Source organism: Hyperoodon ampullatus (assembly GCF_949752795.1).
Source record: "Hyperoodon ampullatus genome assembly, chromosome: 20".
Lineage (NCBI taxonomy): Eukaryota > Metazoa > Chordata > Mammalia > Artiodactyla > Ziphiidae > Hyperoodon > Hyperoodon ampullatus.
Window position 1 is genome coordinate 13,639,889 of NC_136933.1, and position 16,697 is coordinate 13,656,585.

The 16,697-nt window shown below is 44.8% G+C and overlaps 1 protein-coding gene across 3 annotated transcripts in view; it reads right to left on the reverse strand.

The window, feature by feature from the left end:
• Window positions 1-9,116, reverse strand: part of RBPMS (RNA binding protein, mRNA processing factor) — a gene marked incomplete at both ends in the record, with an annotated part of 191,409 nt that extends 182,293 nt beyond the window's left edge. For all 3 annotated transcript variants that reach the window (XM_079726771.1, XM_079726770.1, XM_079726772.1), the window contains one exon: window positions 9,051-9,116. In XM_079726771.1, the coding sequence (XP_079582897.1) occupies window positions 9,051-9,116 (66 nt within the window). The remainder of the gene's footprint in view (window positions 1-9,050) is intronic.
• Between the last annotated feature and the right edge of the window lie 7,581 nt (window positions 9,117-16,697).

Below are 16,697 nucleotides of genomic sequence, written 5' to 3' on the forward strand. Positions count from 1 at the left end.
CTAGTTCTAACCATTTTTTTTTTTTTTTTTTTTTTTTTGCTCATTGCTGGGAAAATGCTTGGAGGTCTTGGTAAAGAAGGAAACAGGCTTAGAAGGGTAGAGAGGAGAGAAGGCAAAATCAGAACACGGCGACTGGACTTCAGGACTCCTTCTAAGGATAAGCCAGGCCCGGAGGAGAAGCAATTACCAACGTTTTCAGTCTCCTGTCACCCAGCATCCCAGGGCAGGCACAGGACAGAAGTGTGCGCGTGCGTGTGTGTGTGTGTGTGTGTGTGTGTGTGTGTGTGTGTGTCCCTTCCCTGCCCCAAAACACATCCTGCCGGCTTAGAGGGATACTGTATTTAAAAACAGACGCCGCTCTGGAAACTCACACATTTTAAGTGCTGTAAATTGCACATGCTGGGTAAAGTAATTACACTTTTGTAGCACTTCCCCTCCCAGCACAAAGGAAATTCTGCTACTTCTGTAAAGAGATAACACTTTCTGTGCCCTCCCTCCTCTCATGAGGCCAAAACTATCTATCCTATAGGTGGGCGTAAGAGAAAAGTTCACAAAACAGGATCCTGGGGATTCGAGGAAAAAAAATGGTTTTATCTCTAGGATTTCTTAGAATAATGTTGGCCTTCTGCCAGCATTATCTACCTGATGACATAAGAATTTAGGAAGAGCAGAGAAAGGAACGTCATTTTTAAAAAATCAACTCACGAGAAGTAAAGGCTAACTGCAAGTAGAAATTAGTCTCTAACTTCTTTTCATGGGTTGGTGAGACGTACCTCAATTGTGAGACTCCTAGGTTTCTCTGTACCTTTGCAAAATCCTAGGGGCTGACAGGATTGAGCTAGGCTGCTTTGGCATTCCCTCAGCGTTTTAAATTTGTGTAACAATGCTGTATTACAGCCTGGAATTTGGAACCATCTTCCTGGTGTGATTAGTATTTATGACTGCCATTTCCGGTTTTTTTCTCCAGTATTCTACATAATGTGCATCATAATGGTTGCAGCAGGGTTAAAACTTATGAGAAATACAAACGCAATTGTTGTTTTCCTTACATTCCTGGACCGTTTTTCTTTATTCACGAGTTGACACTTAGCTGTGAGCAGAAAAAGTAGCAAACTTTTAAGAAAGCACGAAATGAATAAATTGAAAATATGACCCACGGAAGAGATGACTTTGGGCTCTAGCCAAAGGCTCATTCTAACTCCCCCCACCCCCATAAAATGAAAAAAATAACAAAGCAACGCGGGGAAATTTTTTCTTATAAAAATACTCAAGCCTCTCCAGGCCTTCCATCTTTACCTCCCAAACCCATCTACAAATTTTATGTCCCTTCTAGGTGCAGGGTTGGGAAAAGAAAAGTTTGTAAAAGCCTGAGAATTAACTGCAAATTTTAGAGGAAAACAATTTGCAAAGACTGTTGATGAAAGCAAAAAAAAAAAAAAAAAGTATATGAAATACACTATACATACAGAGTTTTTTAAGCTCCCCTGAATCAGGCTTTCAAATGGTTAAGTATCCTGAACACTATTATAACTAGGCAGATATATGCAAAACATTCTTATGTTCCTAAATTAAAAGAGTGCTTTAAAAAATTTGCTTCAATTTTTCCTGAGAATTTCCAGTTCTCCACCTCCCCCCCTTTTTTTTAAACACAGCTTCAAATTTTAAGTCAATTGTCCATCTTTTGTTGCCTACCCTCCCAAGGTTTCCTAGAACAGGGGTCCCACACCCTCCCTAATCTTCTGGGCACTCAGCTCATATCATACAGCTTTTCGATTGCTAGCTATATAATCTTCAATTGTTCTGAAAGACCTCTCTTCTGCACCTCAAACCCAACCCTCTCAGTTCCCTCTTTCCCTTCCAGGTATTTTCTGCTTTTACAAATACAACCACTATTTAGCCAGTCATCCAAAAGAGAAACCCAAGAGGCTCCACGGATGGAACTCCTAGTCTTGTCTCCTGAGCATCTGACAGTTACTGCAGCCCCTGAACACCTCTCCCGCCCGGCTCAGTCACCACCGCCAGCCACTGCCTAATTTTGAGACCAGGACTCCTGCCGTGTTAGCCTCCAAATCCACTGCATCCCCTTTGCCACGGGAACATCTCAGAACGCCAAGTCGCCGCTGCACAGAAGCCCAGCTCCCATCACAGGAAGTCTTTCCTGGTCCCTGGCCTGGAAGGAGAGCTCCTCTAGCCCTCCCCCGCCAAAGCTTCCATCCCCCTCCCATGTCTCCCTCCCCCACCCAGGTCTCCCTCCCCCGCGTATCCTGACTTCCCTTCCTCTCCTGCTTGTTTTCCCTTTTAAGCCTCTATCTTCATTGAAGGCCAATCCCTTTGACTAGACAATCTTTCCCCTCCTGTCTCAACCCTTCTTCAACTGGAAAAAAAAATCTCAGCTATCACCTCTTTTTCTTAAAGCTTTCTTTGATGTATATAGCTCCGTCACCCTCTCCTTGTGTGGCTGACTGGTTCCCAACTCAAACTACCGCCTCACTTAATTCAACACAGTGCTTTACTGTACCTGTTTACACAGGGCCATCGCCACTAAACCTGGGCGAAACTTGGAGTAAGAGCTTTGTCCCAGATCTTGGGCCCCCCAGAATCTGAACGTGAAGGCCCCAGTCACTCAGCCTCTCAGTGCCTGAGTCGCCTCCCCATATAACGAGGGTCCTCATCACCGTAATACCTACATTAGCTCATTGTGAGAACGAGTCACGTGATACATATAAAGTGCTTGGCCAGTACTTGACACAGAATACTCAGCAATTAACAATTCTTACCTGAGTGAACAGCTAAAAAGATGTCTGAAAATTTCCCAGGATCAAGTATTTCAGTATTTTCTTTTTCCGGCACTCAGCAAAGACGACTAGGCAACAAACTAGGCAACTCTGTTCTGATAAGCTCCTTAGTCGAGCACTCCCCACTCGCTCCAACACACAGAATGCACTGAAGTGGTTTGCAATAACCTCCCCGTACACTTAAAGGTAGGGACGTGAGTTCAAGGAATCATACCCAAGCCATCCCCATGGACAGATAAGCTCATCCCCCATGACGCCTTCCTATCAACATAGCATCAATTTAAAGACCTGGTCCCTGCTGGCCTCAAGCCCAGAGAGCCAGGCCGCCACTTTTGCCCCAGCTATTACTAAGGTTCATTCTCTTCATTCCTTCCTACATTTTTTCTTTGACCAAAGCAAGCACTGTTCAAGAGGAACATTTGCATTCCCTTTCCCCTACCCCCAAGGCAGACACTAAGGTGCCAAATGAAACTGAACACAAACATTCCAAAGTGGCCATCACACAGGGCAGCCTCGTTTGGGAATGCTGTTCTAGCACCACTGAACCAGAGCTTCCAGAAGGCCCTGTCCGAAAGGTCAAAGTGAATCCCACAGCAGAAACCAAATTCTAATAGTGAAAACCCAACTGCACCTCGAAATGAGCGGGCCCACATTGGCAGTGGCTGGCGGATGAACCAAGCACACTGGCCCGTGGGCACAAATGGAGGATGCAGGTGACAGGTGGGGGAGGTCATTTCCCAGAGGATCCATCCATCCATAACCGGCTCTAAATCCCACATTAAGGAAGTGGCTGCTTTGTGACAGCTTACCTATTCAAGGTCATCACCACCATCCCCACCAGTAAGGATATTTCATGTCTCTATATTATAAAGAATTATATGTGCATACATGTGTAAGTGTGTGGTACGTACCTTGTGCTGGAGTACCAATTTTGGGTAGGTGTTGGGGATTGGAAACACTGTGATAAGACGGCATAGATCTTAAAGGAAAAAAAAAAAAAAAACCCAAAAATGAAATGTAATGATCCAGGAGTTAAATGGAGATAATATATGTATCTTCTGGAATTCTGAGGAAAAGCCTCTCTTTGGGATAGGGCATTCAGGTGACGAGATCTTGCAAAATGTAGGCTGAAACTTGACTTTTGCCTGGAAAGCAGTTCAAGCTAGACCAAGAGGGAAAGGGTGGCTGAAATAAATGGTGTGCAGAGTAGGTACGGAGGTAGGTACCTTAGGAGCAATCTTGAGTGTCATATTTGGACTTCACTGAATGCTGAAGGAGCTGGGGTACCAGAGGACCCAGCAGTGTGTGTTAGGATGGATTGAGAAAGCATGTTAGAACAAGGAGAGCAGCTGAAGATCACTAGGAAGAGACAAGATAAGGGAATGAGATAAACATTATGAGGAAAGGCTGTGAGGATCAGAGGCCTGATTCCCCAGGCCAGGCTTGGCAGCAAAACGAAATGTGACCAACCCAATGGTTTTGTGACACCTACAGATATTTCAAGGGAATTTATTGAATTGAAATCTAAGAGAAAAGACATAAAATTGCTTTTGTTCCTATGTTCATTATAGAAAATTTAGAAAACACAGAAAAGCACCAGAAAGTAAACAAAAATGATCTGTAATCCACCAGATAGTTTTTTTATTAATGTTTGGTTATTTTTTAAAATTGGCATCACATAATATAAAACTTTTATTTTTGCTCTTTTCACTTTATGTCATGAGAATTAACCCCTCAATTAAAATGTAGAAGCTGGAAGAGAAAGTCAGATTCTGTCCTACAGCATTCAGAGGGTGGCAATACCAACACCTTGACTCCAGATTTCTAGCCTCCAAAACTGAGAGAGAATAGATTTCTGTTGTTTTAAGCCACCAAAAAAAAATTTACACGCCCGCACGCACACACGTACGTTCTTTAAAAATGTGGCTTTTAATGGCTACCTAATATTCTCTTTGAGGAATTACACCTTGATTTACTTAGCAATTTCGCTGTTAGGCATAGAGTCTCTGTGAATTTTCCCTATCGTAAATAACTCTAATCATCATCCCTTTAAATAAATCTTTGTGCATGCTTATTATTTCCTTAGGGTAAATTTCTAAAAATAAAAGCACGGAATCAAAAGGCTTGAAATTTTCATATACGGTGCCAAGTCCTTCCGAAAGCTGCCTCATTCATATCCCCATCGCAGTGCACAATTCCCACTTTACCGCCCCATCAGAAACGTCAAAGGCTTCGGTCCTCAAATAAGAGCATCCAATCTATCTATCCAACAAACAAATGCCGTTAGAAACAGATGACAAGTGAGCATAAGGGTTTATCAGGGAAATTTTAAAACCACTACTGGAAAAATAACTCAGAAATGCATACCATATTGGCAGTGGTCTTGCAGCATCATTTTACTATGAAGTCACCACATTTTCATCCAAAACACTGTCACCAAATCCTATTTATGATTGAAATATAAGTTTATTGCATTTGATCTGATTTGGAGTAACAGACTCCAAACTTGGTTAAATTGTACAAAACCCTTTTGTATTTTCCCCAGGTCATAATGTAGATTAATCTTAAGGCTCAGTGAAAACCCGCTGTTGCCGCAAACTACCATGGTACCCCTTCTCTGTGACAATTACATGAGAAAAAACTTCTTCATGACCCCAATATTTGGGCAAAATTACTAAGTACTTTAAAAGGCGGAACGCGAGGTAAAAGATTTGTATTAACTTCTGAAGACCTGACTTTGTGTGATTTCTGCCCTACATGTGACAAACACCTTTTTGATCAATAGTCCAACAAGGCCAAGTTTTTCTGTTTTAGTTTTAAGTACAAGAATGTTCAAAGCATTTTAAGGAGAAATTACTCTAATACCAGTGCTTCAACATAATAAAACATCTTTTAGAAATGATTTGTAATCAGCCTGAAAAGTACCCAATGACACAGATAACATAAAAGTAAAAATAAGACCAGATTACTGTTTATCTGATTTCCATTTTGAAAATTCAGTGACCAAAAATAATTTCTATCTACGACTAGAATGTCTCAATATACGAAACTTAAATGATAAGACAAATAATTATGCCTGTTACTTATATATTTATTAACTTTAGTAAAGTCGGTCAAGTGAGAACTGCCAAGTGTTTTAAGAGAATACCATCTAGTCCAAAATTAGAGGGAAATTCTAGGAATTATTTTATTAATTGTAAAGTTATGTAAGAAATTATCTACTGCCCTATACATACATATACAGAAGCCTCGTAAATCTCAGGTCCCAGGAAGATTTTGACAACTGGTTTTTCTTTACAGGGACAACTTGCATGGGAACACATATGTATAGAATACTAGAAGCCAGAAAACCAGATGTATTCTTACAGTTGGCTAGCCAAATCTTAAAATTATTTTTCCTCAAAGTTTTAAATACTACCCAGAAGAGAAGACTACTTCCTGCCCAAGTTCTCAAAAACTTCCAACCCTAAAAAGCTGCAAAAATTCTCCTAAGTCCTAGACTGTTCCTTCTATTCAATTGGAACCAAAGTAAGTGTTTCAAGCATCTCTGTTTCAGAGTGAGCTTTAGAAGCTCTCAATCAGGGCTGAAATGTACTGGAAAATAAAAGGAACTCACTTTTTTTAAAAAAGTAGAAAAAAAACAACAACCCTGGATTTTACAAAGTGATAAAGTAAGTCTAAATTACCCTGATGATCTATGAAACTATTTTCTCTTAATAATGACTGGACTCACTCTTCCTCATCAGCTCAATGGCTATCAGAAACTACAACAAAACACATTTTTCCCCCTTGTCATCACGTGTATATACATTGTATATGTGTGTGTTCTGTTTACTGGAATCCTGGGCCACGGCTTTTAAATTGTGTTTGAGAACAAATTGCTGATCCCTGGGTGGGCAGGGAAAGGGTCCAGGGCGGTGGTTTTGTATATTGCTGAGTACATTAATGGGACTCACCAAATACCATATTTATTTTACTTGTGGCTTTCAGGGTTAGGAAAAAGAGGTTAGGAGTTTTTCAAAAACAAAGTATAAACCCCAAACAGGGAATTAGGGCAAAATTACCTAGATCATTCAGGCCAACTTACTTTCTTTTCCTGAATTTTTAACATTATAAAACTTCTCTCTTCATGGTGTGTCTGTCTTGTCTGCTCCACCTCTTACACAACTTGGGTTCTGAAATCTTTTTAAATGTCCCCTTATTTTTAAAATAACACGTATCTTGCTAAAACTGATACTTTCTAGAGCCACATGCCATTCCCACTGGTTAAGAGGCAGTGATTGTTACTGGGATCATCTGATTCTATTATACTAGTACCCAAGCCTCACACATTAAGACGCCCACGATCAGGACAGACAACACGCCAGTGCTGTCGGCAGTTAAGCTGTATGGGTCAAGCAGAAAAATGTGACTTTTCTCTACCTAATTTTGTCAAGTAGGTTATGGTTTGGGGTCACTCAAACCAAAAAAATCTTTGGTTTAACCTGATTAACTTTCCAAGTTCTCAATCAAGTGAAGAGAGAAAGATGGTCTCATGTAATATATTCTTACCCTTAGAAGTCAACAGATCGCCAATCTAAGTGACACAGAAAGGTTTCTGAAGCTATTATTATCTTGGTATGTTAGCTGAATTAGTTAAAACACAGCAACTCCTTTAAAAAGCAAACTTATTTTTAAAATTTTATTTCAGTGGTAGGGAAAACAAATAGCAAAGCAGCAGGTAAGTTTCAAGAAAAAAGCGAAGAAACATGCAATTCAAGGCTCCATCTCTTTGAAAAAGAAGGAATGTCAGTAGTACTCCACTTGCAGTTAAAAAACCAGCATGTAAGCAACGCTTTCTAAAATAAGTTTATAATAATAAAGGCAATTTCCCTCAGGTGAGAAGGCAAACTTCTGGCTCACAGCAATTCACCTGGGGCTCACAGCAATTCACCTGGGTTGCACTACCTTACAACCACGTTAAGAGTAAAATCTTGTTTGTTTTGCATGGGCTTAGGGCTCCCCTCCGTCTTCCCCATTTAAACGGTTCCTATTTTACAAGGGCACCAAGTGCTGAGGGCTTGTATGTTTTGGTTAAATCCTCCGCAACCTTTGGTTTCACTATCAGAATTTTAGTTTACACACAACACAGTATCTCCATAATAATCTCAACATCCTAATCGCTTTAGAATCAGTTTACCTTTCGGTTAACCTCATACATCAGCATGCAATACCTGTAAGAACGCTTTTAACAAGACTGCATACTTCCTCGCATCTAAACATAAAGTTCCTTTTAGAATGTTTAAAGTCGGTTTCGTGGGCTTCTTAAAAAGTAGGCGGAAAGTATTGTTTACTGGGCTCCAGATAATGTACCTGCAGAAACTGAGCCATTTAACAGGATATTAACAAATATCCCAACTACAAAATTCTGAAACTTTCGTTCACGAGTTCCCCCCACGTTTATCGAATTTTGTTTCCACCAAAGGAACGCTCTGCAGCCGTTAACATATTTACGGTTGTTACGGACGCACCACATGAAATTGACGCTCAGACATCAAAGTCCTACTAAAATAGCCTGGATCTTCACTTGGTGAATTGCAAAGTTTGAAACTCTTGTATTCAACTTCTGCTCCCCGCAACCGCAAAGCCCCTAAACTTACAAAACCTAATCATCCAGGTTCGGGGTCTTTGACTCATCAGAGAAGAATGCGGCTTTAGAGTTATCTATTAATCCAAAATGCCTCAGCTGGGAAGATATTTCACCAAGAACTTTTCACATTGAAAGGGAGGGGGCAGGGAACCGAAGGTGTCTTTTAACGAGAAACTTTACTCGATTTTCTTCCTTAAGCCACACAAACACACCCCACAACATCCAGCCCCAGACGCAGAGCTAAGTGCTGACCCTACCGGTCCCAATCATCTGAGGTCACCCAGGAGTCAGCTCTCGATTCCGCTTTTAAAATCCAGGGCAAACAAAGCTGAGCATTATACTTACAAAGGTCTCAGCAAAGTCCTCAAAGTTACGCAATTTTAAGCACGCAGACGCTCGTGAACCCACAAAAACACACTCTCTGATGATACAGCCTCCCGGGGCCACAGTTTGGGGCGGCGTCTCGGGGCCAAGACGATTCCCAAACCCTCGACCGCGGCGCTCCCTCCCCGGCGAAGCCCGGCGCCCCGGGACCCGCGCCCCGCAGGCCGACCGCCCGCACTTTACAGAAAGCCCACGGCCGCCGTCCCAGGTCGTACCCGCCACCGCACCGAGCCACTCCGTACCTCTTCCTCCTGAAGGTTGGCCTCGTTCGGGGTGTTCTCCTTCTCGGCTTTGCTGCCGTTGTTCATCTTCCCGGTCCTCCCTCGCCGGGCAGGGCTGGGGCGCGGGGCTGGGCGAGGGCGCGCTCGCCCACTTTTCCCTTCCCCGGGCGCCGCGGGCTGCGGGGGCTGGAGCCGGGGCAGCGGCGGCTCGGCTCGGGCTCGGGCTCCCGCGGCGCGGCGAGACAGCGGCGGCGGGCGACTCAGGAAGTGCGAGGGAGAGACGGGGCAGGGCGAGGCGCCGGCGGACCGAGAAGGGAACGGAGACAATCGGGACCCGAGAGGGAGACCTGGAGAAGGCGGGCGGGCGCGAGGGAAGGAAAGAAGAAAGGATGGGGCGAGGACGCGCGTCCCAGGAGTGAGCCCAGAGAGTTGGGGATGTGGCCGAGTAGGGGCCGGGGGTGGCCGCTGCCCGAGCGTAGCAGCTGCTGGAGGGAGGGGGCGAGGGGTACCCGGAGAGGAGCAGGAGGAGGAGGAGGAGGTGCGGGGCAGCGGGGCGCGGCTGGGACCCGGAGAGCCGCTGAGTGCGCGCTCCTGCCTGGCTCTGGGAAGTACGGGCTCCAAGCAGCTCCCCTTCTCTCGCCTGCCTCCCTCCCTTCCTCCCTCCCCTCTCTCCTCCCTCCCCTCCTCCTCCTCTCTCCGCCCTCCCTGGACGTGGGCTGCCGGCTGGAGCCGGGAGGAACGGGACGCGGGACGGCAAGCCCCCCGCGGGAGGAGGGGCTGCGCCGAGGGCGGCTGCCCCGCGGCCGGATGGCGCGCGCCGGGGAGGGGCGGCGGGCGGAAGCAGCGGACCCCAGCCCCCGACGCCGCGGTAGGTCGGAGGACGAGGGCCAAGGAGGGGGGGAGGGAAGAAGGTCAGGTCCTACCGCTTGCACGGTCCCTGGGGGTCGCCGGGCGTTGCGCGCAGCTTGGAGAGGGGCTTCGGGGAGTCAGGCCCTGCCCGCGCGAGGACCGGGAATTGTGATGTGCTACTTTTGTTTGCTTGCTCTTCACGAGGGATTCGCACCCCAATCCCTACCCCTCGTTTTCAGTACCGGCCTAGACCTATTTCTTCCCTTCTTAGTCGGCAGCTTGAAATGACAGGACGCGAGAACTCGAGTGACATCCGGGGGCAGCCCGCTCCGGGCCGGCGTTTTCAGGGCGCAGCTTCAAACCCACCTCCGACGCCGGGCCCTCGGAAACCTCTCCAGCGTCTCCGCACCCGCCGCCCCTGTTCAGACTCCTCTACAGCCCTTTTCAGACTGTCCTGGAATTATTTGTTTACCTGGCTGCTTCTCTTTATTCTTCTGGGAGATCCTTTTTGGAAGACGAGACCGGGCCCTGTTTATCTTTTGAATCCCATGGCTATCTGAGTAGGCTATCTGGTATACAGTAGGCGCTCAATAAATATTTGTTGGCTGAGGGAATATTTCTCACTGCCAGGCGAACTGGAGGCCAAGACAGATGATATTCAGAGGGTCAAAGCCGCTGAAAGAAGAAGAGAGACTCAGCGTTCCGGGACGTCCGCGCACTATGCTTGTTTACGCACCAACCTCAGAAGGAAGAACTGCCTGTTTCTGTTTCCTCCTCTGTGAAATGGAAGTAGTTCTATTTATCTACCAGGAGTTTGCTATTAGAGGAAATTATACGTTGATAGATAAAACTATAGCACCTGGCACCCATTCGGACCCAGTTAAGTCTACCATACTTGGGAGCTGACATGATTAATTTACACTTTCCCTGAGCCATCGAGAACTTTCCAATATTGTATCATTTAAGCTTTCATACTTAGTGACTGCTACAAACACATAATTTAAAACTCCAAACATCGGTAGATTTCTCCCTCACTTCTCACTCCCAGGAATTCTCTCTCACAGCACGCTGTTCCCTTCCAGCACGGCGACAATCACAACTTCTAATTATTATTTGCTTACTTCACTGTTTGTCTCCTCCCCCAACCCCCCGACCTCCTCCCCCGCTAGACATTCTTTACCCCGGACTGGTTTAAGTGCTCCTGGGAATGGGATGGGGGTGGCGGCGGAGTTGAAGATAAGGCTTCTGCTTTTAGGGAATTGAAAGTGGTGCTGTGGAGACAAGATACCCCAAACTCCGCGGCAACGTCACCCCCGATCCTGGTTCAGATGGTAGAAAGCAAAGAAAATATTTGCTTTAAGAGCATTTTGAAGAGAAAAAAAGAAAAGAAAAAAAAACAGTACTGATACTTGGATTTACCTATTGGATTTTTCTGGTGTTGGGGGGCGTCTGGAGATTTTGATAAAGAGATTATATTGCTGTCATGTTGTCATTTCTCTCTACGGGGAAAAAAAATGTCCCCCGGATGAAAATAAACCAAGAGTCTATTGAAATTGCAACTGAAGTTCAGAAGAGGCAAGGGTAGTTATTCTTCCCTCAGTTATATAAGGAACCACGAGGGGGCAATGTCTTTCTGAGCAACGGCCGAGTGGTGGTCTTGGGCCCCTGTGCTGACCAATAATGCCGGCACTTTGCCCTCCTTGGCCATTCTTGCCTGTTCCTGAATACACTCCACAGAAAGGCATTGTCTTCATGGAGCCTGGCAGAGGACCAAGAAAAATAACAGTTGACCTAGTCCTTGATAGTCCCCGTCAGACTCCACTTACAAGTAGGTGGATGTTGGGTGGTCCTAGTGTGCTTGGAGAACCTCCCCTACCCCCATCCAAGGAAATGTGGCTTAATCTCAAGCAGAGAACCTGATTCCTTTGTCTTGAAGCCAAGTTGGCACCTTGTCCATTGTTAAAAGTCAAAACCCTCTGGAATAAAAAATGAGAATAAGTTCCATGAGAGGATCCTTGTCTGGCTTGTTTATTCTTGTGTTCACAACATTGAGACAGTGCCTAACACATGGTAGGCACTCAATAATTATTTTTGAATGAATGAACACATTCTCATCAGGTATTGATTCTAGAGCTTGAGTGATATGAACAGATCCTTCCAAGACCTTGCAGAAGGGACTGAATTAGCCGAGGCGTCTCGGCATGGAGAGCACCACAAAGTCACTAGGCAGATTCATGGAAGTGGTCTTCAGTCGTTAATTTGCTGCGGGAGACCCTAGATAGAGAGCTTGTGCAGAATGGGACAACTGATGAGATTTCAAAAAGTAAAAAAATCACACCACTCAGCACAGGGGCCCAATACCACCACTCAGCCAGTCAACTGACAGACACATCAGGCAGTTTACAATAAAGCAGGGAAATCCATAATATATAGTCAATGGTGAGTGTGAAATTCAGCATATTTTCAGAAAACACCCTGGGGATGGGGTAATATACCAGGAAAAGAGGGACTCCTATTTTGCCCTTTCTACGAAGAATGGTTTAGACTTATTTGGAAGAACAATCGAGTTAAGTTGCCAGCAAAACTCAATGAAAATCTATAAATAGACTGGGTATTTATACAACTTTGCGAGTGAGGCAAAAGAGTTGGGGGAGGGGATGTACATTCATTCAGGATATACATGATCTTTATGATCTGTTTACTACTTCAAAAAAAAGAAAGTTTCAACATGAGATCTCCTCGGTAGCAATAGTTTCTAGACATACTAAGACAACAAAGGGATTTTATATCCTAGAAAAACAGGGCTAATGACCAAGAAACACCTGCCTTTCCCCCTGCCCGCCACTTTACTTCATTGCTTCTGGCCTGGAAGGTTACTTGCTAGATTGATAGGGACATATTCTATGCACCTGTAGTTTTCATTCCTCATCTCTGTTTCTCTAGCACTGTTCATTTTGAAGTTTGCTTTAAGAAATCTAAACCTATAATTATGTCTTAAATGTTCGTCTCTGGGAATTGCAGGCGTTAAAGGTCTCTTTTGAGGCAATTTGCATGGCATGGGCTTTGTACCTCTGTTAGCACTGTGGCAGAAAGCTGCAGTATCTAGCACATGTGTTGTGGTTTTCTGTTAACTCTTCTACATCCTCTGCGGGACCAAAAATGTTTTTGAAGCCAGAGGCTGTGTTTGATTAGTTTTTGTCTTTTTTTTTTTTTTAGTTTTTGTCATTCTTAACACATCTCTCTCCCTCACCCCTGCCCCCACCCACCTCCAGGCCATCGCCACCTTCCCCTGATTTTACCTATTAATTTTTAATTGTGGCTAAACACACACACATTGTATTTACCGTCTTAACCACTTTTAAGTGTATGGTTCAGTGGTGTGAAGTATATTCACGTTGTTGTGCAACATCCTGATTTTTACCTCCTAAAATAGTTCGGAGATTCAATCACTTCCCTCCAACATCTATGGAAGCCCATGCAGCCACGTGGAGAGGCCCACTTGAAGAGAATTAGGTCCCCAGCTTACAGCTGAGCTCTCAGCAGACAACTGTGACCAATGGCCAGCCTTGTGAGTGAGTTATCTTAGAAGTGGATACTCCAGCCCTAGTTGATCTGCCCCAGCTGACACCACATGGAAGAGACGTGAGCTGTCTTCACTGAGTCGCCCAAATTGCAAAATTGTTAGCAAAAAAAGTGAATGCTTTTGTTTTAAAACACTAAGGGTTTTTTTTGGAGTATAATTGCTTTACAATGTTGTGTTAGTTTCTGTTGTACAATGAACTGAATCAACGATATGTATACCTATATCCCCTCCCTCTTGGACCTTCCTCCCACCCCCCGCATCCCACCCAGCTAGGTAGTCACAGAACACTGAGCTGAGCTTCCTGTGCTTTATAGCATGTTCCCACTAGCTATCTATTCTAGACATGGTAGAGTATATACATCAATCCTAATCTCCCAATTCTTCCTCCCTCCTTCCCCACCTTGTGTCCACATGTCCATTCTCTATGTCTATGTCTCTATGTCTATTCCTGTCCTGCAAATAGGTTCATTTTTCTAGATTCTACATATATGCATTAATATGTGATACTTAAAACACTAAGTTTTAGGGTGGTTTGTTATACAGCAGTAGATAAACTGAAACATAATTCGCATACCTAGAAATGGGATCCTGCCATCACAAAAACGCAAAACGTGTGGCAGTGGCTTTGGGATCGGGTGGAAGATGGAAGCTGGAAGAACTTTGAGGAGTCTGCTAGCGAAGAGCATTGGGGTTTTTTTCTTTCTTTCTTTCCTTCTTTCTTTCTTTCTTGGCTGCACTGACCAGGGATCAAACCCGTGCCCCCTGCAGTGGAAGTGCAAAGTTTTAACCACTGGACTGCCGGGGAGGTCCTGGAGAGCATTGTTAAAAGACAGTGAGAGTATTGTCACTGCAGGCAGAAGAAAAGGAGACCCCATTTATGTGCTGGAAGAACAATTAGCCAAACTAGCCTGCTATTACATAAAAGAAGAGATACCTAATGAACATGTGGATCTAGCTAGATCTGGATAGAATGTCAAAAGGGTTGGATGGTTTCTTGTAGATGCTTATGATTTAGCACAAGAGAAGTGAGGTGAGCTAAAGAAAAAAGGAAGTGTTCCGTTTTCAGTCAGAATCTGGAGGAAACCTAAAGAAGCCAGGACTTGCTGGATTTGAAATAAAACTTCTTCATTCCTAGATTCTCCAGAAGACAAAACTCTCAAAATAAAAAATGGCCTAGGGGCAAAGGTTAAATCCAGGTTGCTACCAGGAAAACCTGGCCTTAGGTAAAGTTCAAGACAAGGATGTAGCTAGAAGACCCTGTGGTAGGCAGCCTCTATGGTGGCCCCCCAGTGATCCCCAACCTCCTGGTGTTCAAGCCCTTGTGTAATCCCTTCCCTGTGAGTGTGGGCTGGACATAGTGACTTGCTTCTAATGAAAAGAGCATGGCAAAAGTGATAGATATCACTTCCAAGGTCAGATTTTAAAGAGACCACAGCTCCCATTTTACACACCCTCTCTTGCTCTCTCACTTGCCACCTTTGATGGAAGCCAGCTGCTATGATGTGAGCTGCCTGATAGAGAGGCACATATGTCAAGGAATGGTGGAGGCCTCCATCCAAGGGCCAGCAAGGAACTGGATCTTTCAGTCCAACAACGCACAAGGAGCTGAATCCTGCCAACAACTATGCGAGTAAGCCTGGAGGCAGATCTTCCCCTAAGTGCAGCCTTAGATGAAACCTGTTATGGACTGAATGTTTGTATCCTCCCCAAATTCATAATGTGAAGCCTTAATCCCCAATATGATGGTATTAGGATGTACAACAATTGAGAGGTAATTAGGTTTAGATGAGATCATGAGGGTGGAGCCTCCATGATGGGATTAGTGCCCTTGTAAGAAGAGACACTAGAGTTTCTGCTCTCTCTGCCATGTGAGGTTACAGATGGCCATCTGCAAGCCAGGAAGAGGACCCTCACCAAATACCAGTGGCTGGCACCTTGATCTTGGACTTCCCAACCTCCAAAACTGTGAGAAAAAAAATGTCTATTGTTTAAGCCACCAATCTGTGATATCTTGTTATGGTAAACTGACATAAATTAGGTTGACAAGATCATAGCCCTGGCTGACATCTTGGTTTATAACCTTTGAGAGACCTTGAGGCAGAGGGACCCAGCTAAGCAGAGCCTGGATTCCTAACCAACAGAAACTGTGAGATAACAGTTTGTTGTTTTAAACCATTAAGTGTTGGAGTAACTTGTTATGCAATAATAGATAAGTTAATATCTCAGAAAAATTTAAGGTAGTACCTCATAGATCCTTTCAACTAGACAGCAGGGCTTCTGGGGATCTAAATGACATTGTCCTACAGTAGTGTCAAAAGGTAGAGAAGGGACTGTCTTGGCAAGAAATATGAGTACAGCTTTTGCCTAAGGGAGATGATTATAACTTTAAGTATGAGAAACCTCTGGGGGCTTCCCTGGTGGCTCAGTGGTTGGGAGTCCGCCTGCTAGTGCAGGGGACACGGGTTCGAGCCCTGGCCTGGGAGGATCCCACATGCCGTGGAGCAAATGGGCCCATGTGCCACAACTACTGAGCCTGCGCTCTGGAGCCCATGAGCCACAGCTGCTGAGCTGACGTGCCACAACTACTGAAGCCCACGAGCCTGGAGCCCGTGCTCCACAATGAGAGAAGCCACTGCAATGAGAAGTCCGCACACTGCGACGAGGAGTAGCCCCCGTTCGCCTGCACTAGAGAAAGCCCACACACAGCAACAAAGACCCAACACAGCCAAAAATTTAAAAAAAATTTTTTTAAAAAGAAACCTCTGGCTTTTTAAGGATCTCTACTAGCTTGCACTGAAATAGACAGAGACTATTCATAATGAAAAGAGGCCTCTGGACCTTTGATGTTATAGTCAGGAAGCAGGCTGAGGAAGCTACCCATTTGCAATTATGAGCTGTTTCCAAAAGGGAAGATAACTCAAGAAGGATGAAAGAGCCACTGAGAATTATTCCCAAAGAGCAGGAGTGAGCATACGTAAGGAAGTGATATCATTTGACAAGCTGGGTTTCAGAATTGCTATGGACCAGCTTCCATGTCCCTCTCCTATGCTCCCCTTTTTAAATGGGAGTATCTATTATAGGGTTTCTGTCCCTACCTTACCATTAGATATTGGGTATGTGAGAGACAGATATTTTGTCCCCTTAGTCCACTGGTCTTCAGATCAAGAGGAGCCATGTCTGAGGAGCCATAGTCAAGGAACCACACCCAAGAAGCCACATCTGCACTTGGATCTGAC